This window comes from Pleurodeles waltl, chromosome 7 (genome assembly GCF_031143425.1).
Source record: "Pleurodeles waltl isolate 20211129_DDA chromosome 7, aPleWal1.hap1.20221129, whole genome shotgun sequence".
NCBI lineage: Eukaryota > Metazoa > Chordata > Amphibia > Caudata > Salamandridae > Pleurodeles > Pleurodeles waltl.
The window spans coordinates 1488331495-1488349332 of NC_090446.1; the positions used below are offsets into that span (position 1 = coordinate 1488331495).

The 17838-nt window shown below is 51.4% G+C and overlaps 1 protein-coding gene across 5 annotated transcripts in view; it reads right to left on the minus strand.

Annotated features, from left to right (window-relative positions):
• Nucleotides 1-776: 776 nt before the first annotated feature.
• Nucleotides 777-17838, minus strand: part of LOC138246553 (sialic acid-binding Ig-like lectin 7) — a 229930-nt gene continuing 212868 nt past the window's right edge. For all 5 annotated transcript variants that reach the window (XM_069201225.1, XM_069201227.1, XM_069201226.1 and 2 more), the window contains one exon: nucleotides 777-1748. In XM_069201225.1, coding sequence (XP_069057326.1) covers nucleotides 1692-1748 — 57 coding nt within the window. In that variant the 3' untranslated portion in view covers nucleotides 777-1691. The remainder of the gene's footprint in view (nucleotides 1749-17838) is intronic.

Genomic DNA, 17838 nt, shown 5'->3' on the forward strand with positions numbered 1-17838 from the left:
TACATCTGGCCCTAAATTGCTCAGCTGGCTGTTTAGGAACAGGCACATGTCAGCCACCCTACAATCAAATTAGTTCTAGCCATTGCAAGGCATTGCTATGCTCTTAAGGTTAGGACGATACCTTTATCATCTGGCGGCTTGGCTAGATGTGAGGGGCTTGCTCACGAATATCCCAACGGCACACAAGCATGCAACGGAATTGCCACTGCACTGAAGGCAGTACCAACCATGTTTGTTGTCTCTGTTTATAGTACGCACATAGAGGAAAAAACTAGGAGGAATTAAGATATTTCCCATTGTTACTCCTCACTTGTGGAGGCGTAGGTTTTTGGCACATTCCCAGGGCTACTCCTTCTGGTAAATTTAAGAATGTGTCAAAATACATGGGAGGTGCATTGTGACACCCTTGCAACATCCATGGAGCTGCATCCCTGGTGCTGAATAGTGCAATGCAGCCGATTTGCACTACGGTGCATCACTCAGGATTTATGAAGCCACTCAGTGCCACGCAAGGTGGACTTGCATTGCCTCATCAATCATAAAGCTTTGCGTCATGCATGTACCACATTGTGTGGTGAAACCTTGATGTAAACCAGGTCGTAAATATGGCCCCTAGGAAAGTCAAGGCCACCATAAAGCTCTACATCATTAGTGCACCTGACTGGCTTGTAACCAGCAACCAAGGAGGGAGGGTAGCAAACAACAAAGGAAAAACAATGAAGGACACAAAACACAAGTGTGCCTGAAGAACAACTCTTATGTGTGATGCAACTCTCTCCGGGGAGCAATTCAATGTTTATTGCAATTCTAGGGTTTTATAGAAAGTATTGTCAAAAAGCGCTGAACAAAGGAAGTAAACGATATTTGGACTGCTTAAGCCCTCATTAGAGGTGCTGGGCTAAATTCCGAGACCTGTGCTCTGACAAACTGTTAATGAATGACCCTAGAGTGTTATATGCTATGTTTTGTTTTATTTAGATATGTCAACAAATGCTTATATATTTCTAGTCAAAAACCACAAGCCTCAGGTGGCATGCAAACCATTTACCACAGTTTAAGATGGTAAAATAGCACTGTTCCAGCTCTCCATCTACTTAGGACACCAGAGGCCATATCACATAAAGCGAGCTTTGTGAACGCTAAGTTTAGACTCCATCTCTGCCACACATTTGGGCTGAGTATTGCCTAATGCAGTTGAAGAACTGTACCTGTGCTATTTTAGCAACTTAAGTAATGGTAACTGGGGACTTGCCATGGGAACTTTTAGTGGGAAATAAATCAACATGTCTAAAGGAGACAACATACCATGACCTACACAATGCAACATAACAGCACATAATAACTACATATTATAAATTAACAAGTTGGCTATGCAATTACCAGGGATAAAGAGTGGCACAAACGTCCCCAACCAAAAAGTGCTTCTTGACCTATGTGTGCCAACTGCTATAAAATTAATGTATTTATTTAAATGGTCGGTGGGTCATTTCCAACAAAAACGTCATACACAAGGATAATGCTTGTGCATAACCTGATATGTAGAAAGTAGGAACACCATAAACAAGTGATTGAGACATTGCATAATGTTGCTGTTTGTGATGGAAAGCTGAACAAGAAAACAGGTAGACACATTAACAGGTGGACATTCTGCCAGTGTAGCCTGAGCTCCAGCAGTGGACTCGTGCAGTGATTCAATCTACTTCTTTCTTCAGTACACTGTAAATATGCATTTGCTGCCCTTGAAGTTCCTGAAAGAAAGAAAAGATGATCTTTGAGGGCATGCCCATACAGCTATACATCCAGGGTATCTAGGCATTATTTTTATTTCCATTGTGTTTAGGTTCTCTTTTCAATTGCATAATTATGTTCAGGAACAAAGCTAATGTTATTTGTAGGTTTTCTGGCTCAACATGTGGTTTTCCTTCTCTACTCAAGCATACTGGAATCGCTCCATGCTATATTGCGATGCTCCTAGTAGGGGCGAGTACATACCCCTCACCAGCCTATGGGAAGAGTGACCATTGATAGCAACTGATTGAAATATACAGAAGCAGGGGCATTAACTTACGCCATTGAGAGTCATTCTATTGACAAAAACGACCAAAATACATTAATGTTCCTATGACAGGGCTTCCGAACTTCACAGTGATTATGGGCCTGATTCAGACCTTGGCGGACGGCGGAGGCCGTCCGCCAAGGTCCCGCCGACAAATGACCGCACCGCGGTCAAAAGACCGCGGCGGCCATTCAAACATTTCCGCTGGGCCGGTGGGCGCTCTCCAAAAGAGCGCCCGCCGGCCCAGCGGAAATGCCCCTGCAACGTGGACGCCGGCTCAGAATTGAGCCGCCGTAGTTGCAGGGGTGCGACGGGTGCAGTTGCACCCGTCGCGTATTTCAGTGTCTGCAAAGCAGACCATTGGCATGGGCACTTCAGGGGCCCCCATGGGCCCCGCGGCACCCCCTACCGCCATCCTGTTCATGGCGGGTTTCCCGCCATGAACAGGATAGCGGTAGGGGGTGTCTGAATCCCCATGGCGGCGGAGCGCGCTCCGCCGCCATGGAGGATTCAATCGGGCAGCGGTAAACCGGCGGGAGACCGCCGGTTTACCCTTTCTGACCGCGGCTGAACCGCCGCGGTCAGAATGCCCTTGGGAGCACCGCCAGCCTGTTGGCGGTGCTCCCGTGGTCGGTGACCCTGGCGGTCACCGGCCGCCAGGTTCAGAATGACCCCCTATGTGTTGTATGGTGGGGCACATGTGTGGTGTTCACTGAAAGTATAGGTTATGTGGGTGTCCTCCATGTAAACACACGGGCACTGATCATGAGCCGGTCAGTATTTGCTGACCCCTGCACATCCCCCAGTGTTTAGTGGGTCATAATTCTGAGTTGTGTGGTGTTTACCTGCCAGAATTACAGGGAGCTTGAAATACCCCACCCTTAGTTAAACTTCGGCAGCTCAAACCTTCTCGATTTTAACAGGGAAAACAGTACAGTATTTACTGTAACATTAAGCTTTTGGTGCGGTAATTTACATTTCATTCTGCAAAAACTCAGAATAGGTGAACTTAAAACGCCTGAAACATCGAAGAGTCAGGTTTTGTCTAGTGTGATAAGCAGCACCTACTCCTCCTGGACACATATTATCAGGGCTACTGTGTGTAGTGAAGATAGTGATTTTCTGCTTTAGGTTGAAGGTGATTCTGTGTTCGCCGTCCTTCTGTCGCCCTTATTTAGGTGATGGACTGCAATCAGCACTCAACCCAAACATCTCTTGCAGTGCTATCTGGACAAAACTTGGTTAGCTGTCTGTGCCAACCAGTCTCCTGCTGTTCTCAGCTACAGTTCAAACCCACTTGGAAAGTTTATAATTTGTTGTTGCTCTTTTCATAGTGTGAAGCTTGAGAACATACCTGTGAAGATGCTGACTTAACTCATTTTCTGCAAACATGAAATTTAGGGGTGGATTTTCAAATGATGCCTTGGTTTCTTGAATGTGCCCTCAGAGTGTGCTAAGTGCTTGTCTTCTGGAGCCAGAAGTTTTTAACCATCTTGACTTGAGAAGAAAGCTCAGCAGCACCAGCAGAAAAGATGAGAGATACTGAGACAAGGAAGTTGAGATGGAGCCTTATCCCAGAACCAACAGAGAAAGCCCCATTGTAGGATGGTTTTCAAAGGAGACTTGTAGCTGGAGTGACTAGAAAGGACGTGCTTTGGCAGAGAGGGCAAACTTGGACCCAGAACACCTTCACATGTGAGACTATGAAAATATTGTCTTATTTATATGAAACAAACCTAGCTGAAATGCAGTAGAACACTGGTAAAGTAAGCCTGCCCAGGAGGATGCAACACAAGAAATAAAGGCCAGGGTCTGCATCTTGACAAGGTTAAGGATGTACTAGAAGAGGGACGAGTCACTTCTGCTGGTGATCTTGCACTTTTCATAGTATGCCCACCCAAATTCTATGCACATGGGCCCTAGTCAAAGTGTTGATATGAAGTGGGATCTGTCTTTTTAAGAGTATGTAGCACCCATTCTTGATCCAAAAAAGCACTTTAGGACTTTCCACCCTAGAATTCTCAGGTATGTTTTCTTGATTGTGTTGGTTACAGTCAATCTTCCTTGAAATGTCCTCTCACACCTTACCCACTGACTGTTTGGTCTTTTCTGTACTCTCTGGGTGCAAAAACTGTGCAGGATTTTTTATTGTTTTGCTGAGTAATGAGGTAACCGCTGCACACACCATGCTGATGGGCTTCCAATGATACATCTGTTTCTTCCAGCTCTCTGTTGGAGTCTCTTTTTCAGTAGGTTATCCTTCTTTGCTGCAGTTCAGCGATGTCTTTTTCCCCCTTGCCCTTCTTTCCCTCAGTACCAGGTCTGTCTTAGGTGTATTTGTCGCACTATATAAATACTCAACATATCATATATTTAGAATAGACTATGGGTCAGTCATTTGCACATGAATGGATGGCTTTGCGGTCTATGCCACTTCACTGCTCCTGATTCAATAGATTTCCACCCAATTTGTTGTTTTGTTATTCCGGGGAGCATTTCAGTCTTGCCATGTTTTGAGTGGATGGTAATGCATTCTTCTACTGCTATCAGACCTTACATTACACTGCATCTGAGGGACTATTTTCTCTCCCCCTGTCTTTCCTTGCTCCTCCGCTTTCCCCCTCAACCCTCTCTCTTTATTAACCACAGAAGTGTCATGGGATGATCCGATCGGCAAAATGCTCCAGCCACCTTCACATGGCCTTCAGCCTTTACCTCCAAACTAAGGGCCTGATTTTGAGTTTGAAGGATGGGGTTACTCCTTCACAAAGGGTGTGGTCTACGGAAATCATATTATGACGGACAGGATATCCGTCTCGTTTGTGATGGAGTAACCATCTGCCAAACTTTAAATCAGTCCTTAAGACCCCTTCTTCCAGCCATGCCCTCAACTCAAGTCTAAAACACCCCCAAAGTATACAGACCAAATGCGAAATGGCAACAAAGTTAATCAAATTACTTAGTTTTGTCACTTCTGAGTCACATTTGCAAGAGAAAAATACCGGAAATTAATATTTTAAGACTGCATAGGCCCAGAGAGGACACCTAAATAGAACTTTATAGAAAATTGCCTGTATCAAATTTCTTTTTTATCCCTCAGGGGTTATTACAGCAGCTGCAGAATCTATACTAAAGTGCTTTCTTCTCATATTTACTGTTTGAAGTAAGTGCTGACTAGGCAAAAAAATACCATCTTTGGGTAATTTTTTGTTATAGTCGTTGCAGCGGCTGCAAATTAAAAAACAAAAACTGTTCATGCAGGTAGGAAAGCGTCAAGGGGGCAATCCTACTTCTGACTGTTTGGCAAGACTCTGTGGGACATTGAACGCCCCCCCCACTCCATCCCCGAAATCCTACACCTGTACTTTTCCCGTCCCTCCAATCAGTACACGAAAATTGAGTTTTTTGTGTTTCAGTGGCAGTTTGGGGTTCTTATTTATTATTTTTATCCAGTGGCACGTAGGCAGGTGGATTGTTAGGTGAACATTAGTGACCGTTTGCCAGCTCATTTACACTGACTGAAAAGGTCCATCCTCGGCCTCCGTAAAAGGAGCACACCAAGCCCGCAGTGCACCCATGACTAACACAGAGAGGATGAAAACCCAGAGACATCTCGATCTTTGTTTGGGGTTTCAAATGTAGATTAGTTTATGTTTTCTCGTAGATACGATCCATTGAAAGAGTGCCGTCCATGTTCACAAACGTTTCCGGAGACACCCCACATCAGGTTGCAAAGACAAGCTAGCCTGCTATCTTGAGTCATTTTTTTTGAGTATTGAATTCCACTTCTGCCTCTGGCCCATTTTACACCAGTTTTTCAGAGATTCAGGGAGGGTTTTTTTTGATGCAGAGAATGGGAGATAACTAGCGATACAGCGTATAGAGACAGGCAGTGAAGGAGCTCTGAAGGCAGGAAAGGTGCACTGTGGCTGCCTCCATAAGAGCGACCGAGACAGGGAATGTGCACTGTAGCTGCCTCCAGAAGAGTGACAGAGGTAGGGAAAGTGCACTGTGGCTGCCTCCAGAAGAGCGACAGACATCGAAGATGCACAGAGGCAGCCTCCAGAAGAATGACAGAGACAGGGAAGGTCCACTGTGCCTCCCTCCAGAAGAGCGACAGAGACACGTAAGGTGCACTATGGCTGCTTTCAGAAGAGCCACAGAGACAGGAAACATGGACTGAGACTGCCTCTAGAAGAGTGACAGAAACATGAAAGGTGCACTGTGGCTGCCTCCAGAAGAGCGACAGAGACAGGGAAGGTACACTGTTGCTGCCTCCAGAAGAGCGACAGAGACAGGGAAGGTGCACTGTGGCAGCATCCAGAAGAGCGACAGAGACAGGGAAAGTGCACTGTGGCTGTCTCCAGAGGAGCAACAGAGACAGGGAAGGTGCACCGAGACTGCCTCTAGAAGAGTGACAGAAACATGAAAGGTGCACTGTGGCAGCCTCCAGAGGAGTGACAGAGACAGGGAAGGTGCACTGTGGATGTTTCCAGAGAAGTGAAAGGAAAAGTGAACTGAGGGTGCCTCCTGAAGAGCGACAGAGGTATCGAAGGTACACAGTGGCTGCTTCCAGAAGAGCGCCAGAGACAGAGAAGGAGCACTGTGGCAGTCTCCAGAACAGGACTATAGAAAGGAAAGGTGCACTGTGGCTGCCTCCAGAAGAGCGACAGAGACAGGGAAGGTACACTGTTGCTGCCTCCAGAAGAGCGACAGAGACAGGGAAGGTGCACTGTGGCAGCCTCCAGAAGAGCGACAGAGACATCGAAGGTGCACTGTGGATGTTTCCAGAAGAGTGACAGGAAAAGTGAACTGAGGGTGCCTCCTGAAGAGCGATAGAGATTTCGAAGGTACACAGTGGCTGCTTCCAGAAGAGCGCCAGAGACAGAGAAGGAGCACTGTGGCAGTCTCCAGAACAAGACTATAGAGAGGAAAGGTGCACTGTGGCTGCCTCCAGAAGAGCGACAGAGACAGGGAAGGTACACTGTTGCTGCCTCCAGAAGAGCGACAGAGACAGGGAAGGTGCACTGTGGCAGCCTCCAGAGGAGTGACAGAGACAGGGAAGGTGCGCTGTGGCAGCATCCAGAGGAGCGACAGAGACAGGGAAAGTACACTGTGGCTGTCTCAAGAAGGGCGACAGAGACAGGGAAGGGGCACTGTGGCAGCCTCCAGAAGAGTGACAGAGATAGAGAAGGTGCACTGTTGCTGCCTCCAGAAGAGCGATTGAGACATCGACGGTGCACAGTGCGGCCTCCAGAAGAGTGTCACAGACAGGGAAGGTGCACTATGGCTGCTTCCAGAAGAGCGAAAGAGACAGATAAGGTGCACTGTGGCTTGCTCCAGAAGAGGGCCATAGACAGGGAAGGTGCACAGCGGCTGCTTCTAGAAGTGCAACCAAGACAGGGAAGGTGCACTTTGGCTGCCTCCAGAACAGTGACAGACATCTAAGGTGCACTGTGGCTGCCGCCAGAAGAGTGACAGGGAAGTTGCACTGAGGGTGCCTCCTGAAGAGCGACAGAGACATCAAAGGTGCACTGTAGTTGCTTCTAGAAGAGCGCCAGAGACATCGAAGGTGCACTGTGGATGTTTCCAGAAGAGTGACAGGAAAAGTGAACTGAGGGTGCCTCCTGAAGAGCTACAGAGATATCGAAGGTACACGGTGGCTGCCTCCAGAAGAGCGCCAGAGACAGAGAAGTAGCTTTGTGGCAGTCTCCAGAACAGGACTATAGACAGGAAAGGTGCACTGTCGCTGCCTCTTGAAGAGCAACAGAGACAGGGAAGGTGCACTGTGCCTCCCTCCAGAAGAGCGACAGAGACACAGAAGGTGCACTGGGGCTGCTTTCAGAAGAGCCACAGAGACAGGGAACATGCACTGAGACTGCCTCTAGAAGAGTGACAGAAACATGAAAGTTGCACTGTGGCTGCCTCCAGAAGAGGGACAAATACAGGGAAGGTGCACTGTGGCTGCCTCCAGAGGAGTGAAAGAGACAGGGAAAGTGCACCGTGGCTGCCTCCAGAAGAGCGACAGAGACAGGGAAGGTACACTGTTGCTGCCTCCAGAAGAGCGACAGAGACAGGGGAGGTGCACTGTGGCAGCCTCCAGAGGAGTGACAGAGACAGGGAAGGTGCACTGTGGCAGCATCCAGAGGGGCGACAGAGACAGGGAAAGTGCACTGTGGCTGTCTCCAGAGGAGCGACAGAGACAGGGAAGGTGCACCATGGCTGCCTCCAGAAAAGTGACAGAGATAGAGAAGGTGCACTGTTGCTGCCTCCAGAAGAGCGATAGAGACATTGAAGGTGCACAGTGCGGCCTCCAAAAGAGTGTCACAGACAGGGAAGGTGCACTATGGCTGCTTCCAGAAGAGCAAAAGAGACAGATAAGGTGCACTGTGGCTGCCCCCAGAAGAGCGCCAGAGACAGAGAAGGAGCACTGTGGCAGTCTCCAGAAGAGGACTATAGACAGGAGAGGTGCACTGTGGCTGCCTCTTGAAGAGCAACAGAGACAGGGAAGGTGCACTGTGCCTCCCTCCAGAAGAGCGACAGAGACACGGAAGGTGCACTGTGGCTGCTTTCAGAAGAGCCACTGAGACTGCCTCTAGAAGAGTGACAGAAACATGAAAGTTGCACTGTGGCTGCCTCCAGAAGAGGGACAAATACAGGGAAGGTGCACTCTGGTTGCCTCCAGAGGAGTGAAAGAGACAGGGAAAGTGCACCGTGGCTGCCTCCAGAAGAGCGACAGAGACAGGGAAGGTACACTGTTGCTGCCTCCAGAAGAGCGACAGAGACAGGGAAGGTGCACTGTGGCAGCCTCCAGAGGAGTGACAGAGACAGGGAAGGTGCACTGTGGCAGCATCCAGAGGAGCGACAGAGACAGGGAAGGTGCACTGTGGCAGCATCCAGAGGAGCGACAGAGACAGGGAAAGTGCACTGTGGCTGTCTCCAGAGGAGCGACAGAGACAGGGAAGGTGCACCATAGCTGCCTCCAGAAAAGTGACAGAGATAGAGAAGGTGCACTGTTGCTGCCTCCAGAAGAGCGATAGAGACATTGAAGGTGCACAGTGCGGCCTCCAAAAGAGTGTCACAGACAGGGAAGGTGCACTATGGCTGCTTCCAGAAGAGCGAAAGAGACAGATAAGGTGCACTGTGGCTGCCCCCAGAAGAGCGCCAGAGACAGAGAAGGAGCACTGTGGCAGTCTCCAGAAGAGGACTATAGACAGGAGAGGTGCACTGTGGCTGCCTCTTGAAGAGCAACAGAGACAGGGAAGGTGCACTGTGCCTCCCTCCAGAAGAGCGACAGAGACACGGAAGGTGCACTGTGGCTGCTTTCAGAAGAGCCACAGAGACAGGGAACATGCACTGAGACTGCCTCTAGAAGAGTGACAGAAACATGAAAGTTGCACTGTGGCTGCCTCCAGAAGAGGGACAAATACAGGGAAGGTGCACTCTGGTTGCCTCCAGAGGAGTGAAAGAGACAGGGAAAGTGCACCGTGGCTGCCTCCAGAAGAGCGACAGAGACAGGGAAGGTACACTGTTGCTGCCTCCAGAAGAGCGACAAAGACAGGGAAGGTGCACTGTGGCAGCCTCCAGAGGAGTGACAGAGACAGGGAAGGTGCACTGTGGCAGCATCCAGAGGAGCGACAGAGACAGGGAATGTGCAATGTGGCTGTCTCCAGAGGAGCGACAGAGACAGGAAAGGTGCACCATGGCTGCCTCCAGAAGAGTGACAGAGATAGAGAAGGTGCACTGTTGCTGCCTCCAGAAGAGCGATAGAGACATCAAAGGTGCACAGTGCGGCCTCCAAAAGAGTGTCTCAGACAGGGAAGGTGCACTATGGCTGCTTCCAGAAGAGCGAAAGAGACAGCTAAGGTGCACTGTGGCTGCCCCCAGAAGAGGGACAGAGGCAGGAAAGTGCACTGTGGCTCGCTCCAGAAGAGGACCATAGACAGGGAAGGTGCACAGCGGCTGCTTCCAGAAGTGCAACCGAGACAGGGAAGGTGCCCTTTGGCTGCCTCCAGAACAGTGACAGATATCAAAGGTGCACTGTGGCTGCCTCCAGAAGAGTGACAGGGAAGGTGCACTAAGGGTGCCTCCTGAAGAGCGACAGACACATCGAAGGTGCACTGTAGTCACTTCTAGAAGAGCGCCAGAGACATCGAAGGTGCACTGTGGCTGTTTCCAGAAGAGTGACAGGAAAAGTGAACTGAGGGTGCCTCCTCAAGAGTGACAGAGATATCGAAGGTACACAGTGGCTGCTTCCAGAAGAGTGCCAGAGACAGAGAAGGAGCACTGTGGCAGTCTCCAGAACAGGACTATAGACAGGGAAGGTGCACTGTGGCTGCCTCTTGAAGAGTGACAAATACAGGGAAGGTGCTCTGTGGCTGCCTCCAGAAGAGGAGCAGAAACAGGGAAGTTGCACTATGGCTACCTCCAGATGAGCAACAGAGACAGGGAAGGCTCACTGTAGCTGCCTCCGGAAGAGCGACAAAGACATCGACGGTGCACTGTGGCTGCTTCCAGAAGTTCAACAGACACTGGGAATGTGCAATGGGAACGTCTACCTCCAGAAGTGTGACAGGACAGGGATGGTGTACTGTGGCTGTCTCAAGAAAAGCGACAATGACAGGGTAGGTGCAATGTAGCTGCCTCCAGAGGAGCGAAAGAGACAGGGAAGGTGCACTGTGGCTGCCTCCAGAAGAGCGACAGAGACAGGGAAGGTGCACTGTTGCTGCCTCCAGAAGAGCGACAGAGACAGGGAAGGTGCACTGAGGCTGCCTCGAGGAGTTCGACAGAGACAGGGAATGTGCACTGTGGCTGCCTCCAGAAATGTGACAGGGACATGAAAGGTGCACTGTTGCTGCCTCCAGAAGAGCAACAGAGACAAGGAATGGTGCACTGTGGCTGCCTCCATGAGAGGAGGAGAGACAGGAAGGTGCACTGTGGCTGCCTCCAGAAAAGCGACAGAGACAGGGAAGCAGCACTGTGGTTGCCTCCACAAGAGCATCAGAGACAGGGTAGGTCCACTGTGGCTGGCTCCAGAAGAGGGACAGAGACAGGGAAGGTGCACTGTGGCTGCCTCCAGAAGAGGGACAGAGACAGGGAAGTTGAACTTTGGCTGGCCCCAGAAGAGGACTAGAGACAGTAAGGTACAATGTGGCTGCCTCAGGAAAAACGACACAGACAGGGAAGGTGCATTTTGGCTGCCTCCAGAAGAGCGACAGGGAAAGTGCACTATAGCTGCCTCAAGAAGAGGGACAGAGACAGGGAACGTACACTGTGGCTACCTCCAGAAGAGGACCAGAGACAGGGAAGGTACAATGTGGCTGCCTCCAGAAGAGCAACACAGACATGGAAGGTGCACTGTGGCTGCTTCCAGAAGAGAGACAGGGAAGGTGCACTGTGGCTGCCTCCAGAAGAGCGACACAGACAGGGAAGGTGCACTGTAGCTGCCTCCAAAAGAGTGATAAATACAAGGAAGGTGCACTGTGGCTGCCTCCAGAAGAGCTACAGAGACAGGCAAGGTGCTCTGTGGCTGCCTCCAAAAGAGCTACAGAGACAAGGAAGGGTCACTGTAGCTGCCTCCGGTAGAGCGACAAAGACAACAATGGTGCTCTGTGACTGCCTCCAGAAGAGTGATAAAGACATGGAATGTGCACTGTGGCTGCCTCCTGAAGGGGAGCAGAGACAGGGAATGTGCATTGTGGCTGCCTCCAGAAGAGCAACAGAGGCAGGGAAGGTGCACTGTGGCTGCCTCCAGAAGAGCAACAGAGACAGGGAAGTGCACTGTGGCTCGCTCCAGAAGAGGACCATAGACAGGGAAGACACATTGCGGCTGATTCAAGAAGAGCAACAGAGACAGGGAAAGTGCACTATGTATGCCTCCAGAAGGGTGACAGAGACATCAAAGGTGCACTGTGGCTGCCTCCAGAAGAGCGAAAGAGACAGGTAATGTGTACTGTGGCTGCCTCCAAAAGAGCGACAGACACAGGGAGGTGAACTGTGGCTCATTCTAGAAGAGGACCATAGACAGGGAAGGTGCACTGAGGGTGCCTCCTGAAGAGTGACGGAGACAGGGAATGTGCACTGTGGCTGCTTCCAGAAGTGTGACAGAAACAGGGAATGTGCACTGTGGCTGCTTCCAGAAGTGCAACAGAGACAGGGAATGTGCACTGTGGCTGGCTCCAGAATAGGACCAGAGACAGAGAAGGTACAATGTGGCTGCCTCCAGAAGAATGAGCCATACAGGAAAGGAGCACTATAGCTGCCTCCAGAAGAGGGACAGAAACAGGGAAGGTGCACTGTGGCTGCCTCCAGAAGAGCCACACAGACAGGTAAGGTGCACTGTGGCTGTCTCCAGAACAGTGACAGGGAATGTACACTGTAGCTGTCTCCAGAAGAGTGACAAATACAGGCAAGGTGCACTGTGGCTGCCTCCCGAAGAGGAGCAGGGACAGGAAAGTTGCACTGTGTCTACGTCCAGAACAGCGACAGAGACATGGAAGGGTCACTGTAGCTGCCTCCAGAAGAGCGACAAAGGCATCACCGGTGCACTGTGACTGCCTCCAGAAGAGTGACAGAGACATGGTATGTGCACTGTGGCTGCCTCCTGAAGAGGAACAGAGACAGGGAATGTGCACTGTGGCTGCTTCCAGAAGTGTGACAGAGACAGGGAATGTGCAATGTGGCTTTCTCTAGAAGAGTGACAAAGACAGGGAAAATGCACTGTGGCTGCCTCCAGAAGAGGAGCAGAGACAGGGAAGGTGCACTGAGGCTACCTCCAGAAGTGCGACAGAGACAGGGATGGTGTACTCTGGCTGCCTCAAGAAAAGCGACAAAGACAGGTAAGGTGCACTGTAGCTGCCTCCAGAGGAGCGACAGAGACTGGGAAGGTGCACTGTGGCTGCCTCCAGAAGAGCAACAGAGACAGGGAAGGTGCACTGTGGCTGCTTCCAGAAGAGAGACAGGGAAGGTGCACTGTGGCTGCCTCTAGAAGAGCGACACAGACAGGGAAGGTGCACTGTAGCTGCCTCCAAAAGAGTGATAAATACAAGGAAGGTGCACTGTGGCTGCCTCCAGAAGAGCTACAGAGACAGGCAAGGTGGTCTGTGGCTGCCTCCAAAAGAGCTACAGAGACAAGGAAGGGTCACTGTAGCTGCCTCCGGTAGAGTGACAAAGACAACAATGGTGCTCTGTGACTGCCTCCAGAAGAGTGATAAAGACATGGAATGTGCACTGTGGCTGCCTCCTGAAGGGGAGCAGAGACAGGGAATGTGCATTGTGGCTGCCTCCAGAAGAGCAACAGAGGCAGGGAAGGTGCACTGTGGCTGCCTCCAGAAGAGCAACAGAGACAGGGAAGGTGCACTGTGGCTGCCTCCAGAAGAGCGACAGAGACACCGAAGGATCACTATAGCATCCTCCAGAAGAGCAACAGAGACAGGGAAGTGCACTGTGGCTCGCTCCAGAAGAGGACCATAGACAGGGAAGACACATTGCGGCTGATTCAAGAAGAGCAACAGAGACAGGGACAGTGCACTATGTATGCCTCCAGAAGGGTGACAGAGACATCAAAGGTGCACTGTGGCTGCCTCCAGAAGAGCGAAAGAGACAGGTAATGTGTACTGTGGCTGCCTCCAAAAGAGCGACAGAGACAGGGAGGTGAACTGTGGCTCACTCTAGAAGAGGACCATAGACAGGGAAGGTGCACTGAGGGTGCCTCCTGAAGAGTGACAGAGACAGAGAATATGCACTGTGGCTGCTTCCAGAAGTGTGACAGAGACAGGGAATGTGCACTGTGGCTGCTTCCAGAAGTGCAACAGAGACACGGAATGTGCACTGTGGCTGGCTCCAGAATAGGACCAGAGACAGAGAAGGTACAATGTGGCTGCCTCCAGAAGAATGACCCATACAGGAAAGGTGCACTATAGCTGCCTCCAGAAGAGGGACAGAAACAGGGAAGGTGCACTGTGGCTGCCTCCAGAAGAGCCACACAGACAGGTAAGGTGCACTGTGGCTGTCTCCAGAACAGTGACAGGGAATGTACACTGTAGCTGTCTCCAGAAGAGTGACAAATACAGGCAAGGTGCACTGTGGCTGCCTCCCGAAGAGGAGCAGGGACAGGAAAGTTGCACTGTGTCTACGTCCAGAACAGCGACAGAGACATGGAAGGGTCACTGTAGCTGCCTCCAGAAGAGCGACAAAGGCATCACCGGTGCACTGTGACTGCCTCCAGAAGAGTGACAGAGACATGGTATGTGCACTGTGGCTGCCTCCTGAAGAGGAACAGAGACAGGGAATGTGCACTGTGGCTGCTTCCAGAAGTGTGACAGAGACAGGGAATGTGCAATGTGGCTTTCTCTAGAAGAGTGACAAAGACAGGGAAAATGCACTGTGGCTGCCTCCAGAAGAGGAGCAGAGACAGGGAAGGTGCACTGAGGCTACCTCCAGAAGTGCGACAGAGACAGGGATGGTGTACTCTGGCTGCCTCAAGAAAAGCGACAAAGACAGGTAAGGTGCACTGTAGCTGCCTCCAGAGGAGCGACAGAGACTGGGAAGGTGCACTGTGGCTGCCTCCAGAAGAGCAACAGAGACAGGGAAGGTGCACTGTGGCTGCCTCCAGAAGAGCGACAGGGAAGGTGCACTGTGGCTGCCTCCAGAGGAGTGACATAGACAGAGAAGGTGCACTGTGGCTGCCTCCAGAAGAGGAGCAGAGACAGGAAAGGTGCACTGCGGCTGCCTCCAGAAGAGCAACAGAGACATGGAAAGTGCACTGTGGCTGCTTCCAGAAGTGTGACAGAGACAGGGAAGATGCACTGTGGCTGCCTACAGAAGAGGGCCAGAGACAGGTAAGGTTCACGGAGGCTACCTCCAGAATTGCAACAGAGACAGGGATGGTGTACATTGGCTGCCTCAAGAAGAATGACAGAGACATCAAAGGTGCACTGTGGCAGCCTCCAGAAGAGCGACAGATTCATTGAAGGTGCACTGTGTCTGCCTCCAGAAGAGAGACAGAGACATCGAAGGTGCACTGTGGCTGTTTCCAGAAGAGTGACAGGGATGTTGCACTGAGGGTGCCTCCAGAAGAGCCATTGAAGGTAGACGGTGGCTGCTTCCGGAAGAGCACCAGAGACAGGGAAGGTGCACTGCAGCAGTCTGCAGAATAGTGACAGAGACAGAGAAGGTGCACTGTGCTGCCTCCACAAGAGGGCCAGAGACAGGGATGGTGCACTGAGGCTGCCTCGAGGAGTGTGACAAAGACAGGGAAGGTGCACAATGGCTGCCCCCATAAAAGTGCCAGAGACAGGCAAAGTGCACTGTGGCTGCCTCCATGAGAGGAGCAGAGACAGGGTAGGTGCACTGTGGCTGGCTCCAGAAGAGGGACAGAGACAGGGAAGGTGCACTGTGGATGGCTCCAGAAGAGGACCAGAGACAGGGAAGGTACAATGTGGCTGCCTCCAGAAGAGAGACACAGAGAGTGAAGGTGCACTGTGGCTGTCTCCAGAAAAGCGACAGGAAATGTGCACTGTAGCTGCCTCCAGAAGAGTTACAAATAGGGGGAAAGTGCACTGTGGCTGCCTCCAGATGAGCTACAGAGCCAGGGAAGGTGTTCTATGCCTGCCTCCAGAAGAGGAGCAGAGACAGGGAAGTTGCACTGTGGCTGGCTCCAGAAGAGCAACAGAAGCAAAGAAGGTGCACTGTAGCTGCCTCCGGGAGAGCGACAGAGACATCAAAGGTTACTGTGGCTGCCTCCAGAGAGGAACGGAGACAAGGAAGGTGTACTGTGGGTGCCTCCGGAAGAAGAGCAAAGGAAGGGAAGGTGCACTGTGGCTGCCTCCAGAAGTGCAAAAGAGACAGGGAGGGTGAACCGTAGCTGCCTCCAGAAGAGCGACAGAGACACGGAAGGTGCACTACGGCTGCCTTCAGAACAGGGACATAGACAGGAAGGCACACTGAGGCTACCTCCAGGAGTGCAAAAGAGACAGAGAAGGTGCACTGTGGCTGCCTCAGAAGAGCGACAGAGACAGTGAAGGTGCACTGTGGCTGCTCCCAGAAGAGCGACAGACATTGAGGGTGCACTGTGGCTGCTTCCAGAAGATGACCATATACAGGGAAGGTGCACTGTGGCTGCCTCCAGCAGAGGGCCAGACACAGGGAAGGTGCACTGAGGTTACCTCCAGAAGTGCAACAGAGATAGGGATGGTGTAATGTGGCCGCCTCAAGGAAAGCGACAAAGACACAGAAGGTGCACTGTGGCAGCCTCCAGAGGAGCGACAGAGACATCAAAGGTGCACAGTGCGGCTTCCAGAAGAGTGACAGAGACATTAACTGTGCGCTGTGATTGCCTCCAGAAGAGTGTAAGAGACAGAGAAGGTGCACTATGGCTGCATCCAGAAGAGCAAAAGAGAAAGGGAAGGTGCACTGTGGCTCGCTCCAGAAGAGGACCATAGACAGAGAAGATGCACTGTGGCTGCCTCCAGAAAAGTGATACAGACATCAAGGGTGCACTGAGGCTAACTCCAAAAGTACGACAGATTCATCAAAGGTGGACTGTAGCTGCTTCCAGAAGAGCATCAGAGACATCGAAGGTGCACTGTGGCCGCCTCAAGAAGAGAGACAGAGACATTGAAGGTGTACTGTGGCTGTTTCCAGAAGAGTGACAGGGAAGGTGCACTGAGGATGCCTCCAGAAGAGCGAGAGAGACATCAAAGGTACACTGTGGGTACTTCCAGAAGAGCGCCAGAGACTGGGAAGGTGCAATGTGGTTGCCTCCAGCAGAGCGACAGAGACATCAAAGGTGCAATGTGGCTGTCTCCAGAAGAGCGACAGGGAAGGTGCACTGAGGGTACCTCCAGAAGAGTGACAGAGACATTGAAGGTGTACTGTGGCTGCCTCCAGAAGAGTGACTGAGACATCGAAGTTGCACTGCGGTTGCTTTAAGAAGAGCACCAGAACCATTGAAGGTGCACTGTGGCTGCCTCCAGAAGAGTGACAAAGAAGGTGCAGTGAGGGTGCCTCCAGAAGAGTGAAAGAAACAGGGAAGATGCACTTTGGCAGTCTCCAGATAAGAAACAGGGAAGGTGCACTGAAGGTTACTCCAGAAGAGGGACAGAGCCAGGGAAGGTGCAATGTGGCAGCCTCCAGAAGAGTGACAGAGACATCAAAAGGGGACTGTGGCTGCCTTCAGAACAGTGACAGGGACATCAAAGGTACACTGTGGCTGCCTCCAAAAGAGTGACAGGGAAGGTGCACTGAGGGTGACTCCAGTCGAGTAACAGAGACAGGAAAGGTGCAATTTGGCTGTCTCCAGAAGAGCGACAGAGAGAGAGGAGGTGCACTGTGAAAGCCCCCAGAAGAGGGGCAGAGACAGGAAAGGTGCATTATGGCTGCCTCCAGAAGAGGGACAGAAATAGAGAAGGTGCACTGTGGCAGCCTCCAGAAAAGCGACAGGGAAGTTGCTCCGAGAGTGCCTCCACAAGAGTAATAGAGACAGGGAAAGTACACTGAGAGTGCTTCTGAAGGGTAACAGGGAAGGTGAAAATTGGCTGCCCCAGAGGAACGACAGAGCCAGGGAAGGTGCACTGTGGCAGCCTCCAGAAGAGGACCATAGGAAGGGAAGGTGCACTGAGGGTGCCTCCAGATGAGTGACAGAGAGAGGGAAGGTGCACTTTAGCTGCCTCCAGAAGAGTGACAGAGACAGGGAAGGTGCACTGTGGCTGCCTCCAGAAGAGTGACAGAGACAGGGAAGGTGTTCTATGGCTGCCTCTAGAACAGGACCAGAGACAGAGAAA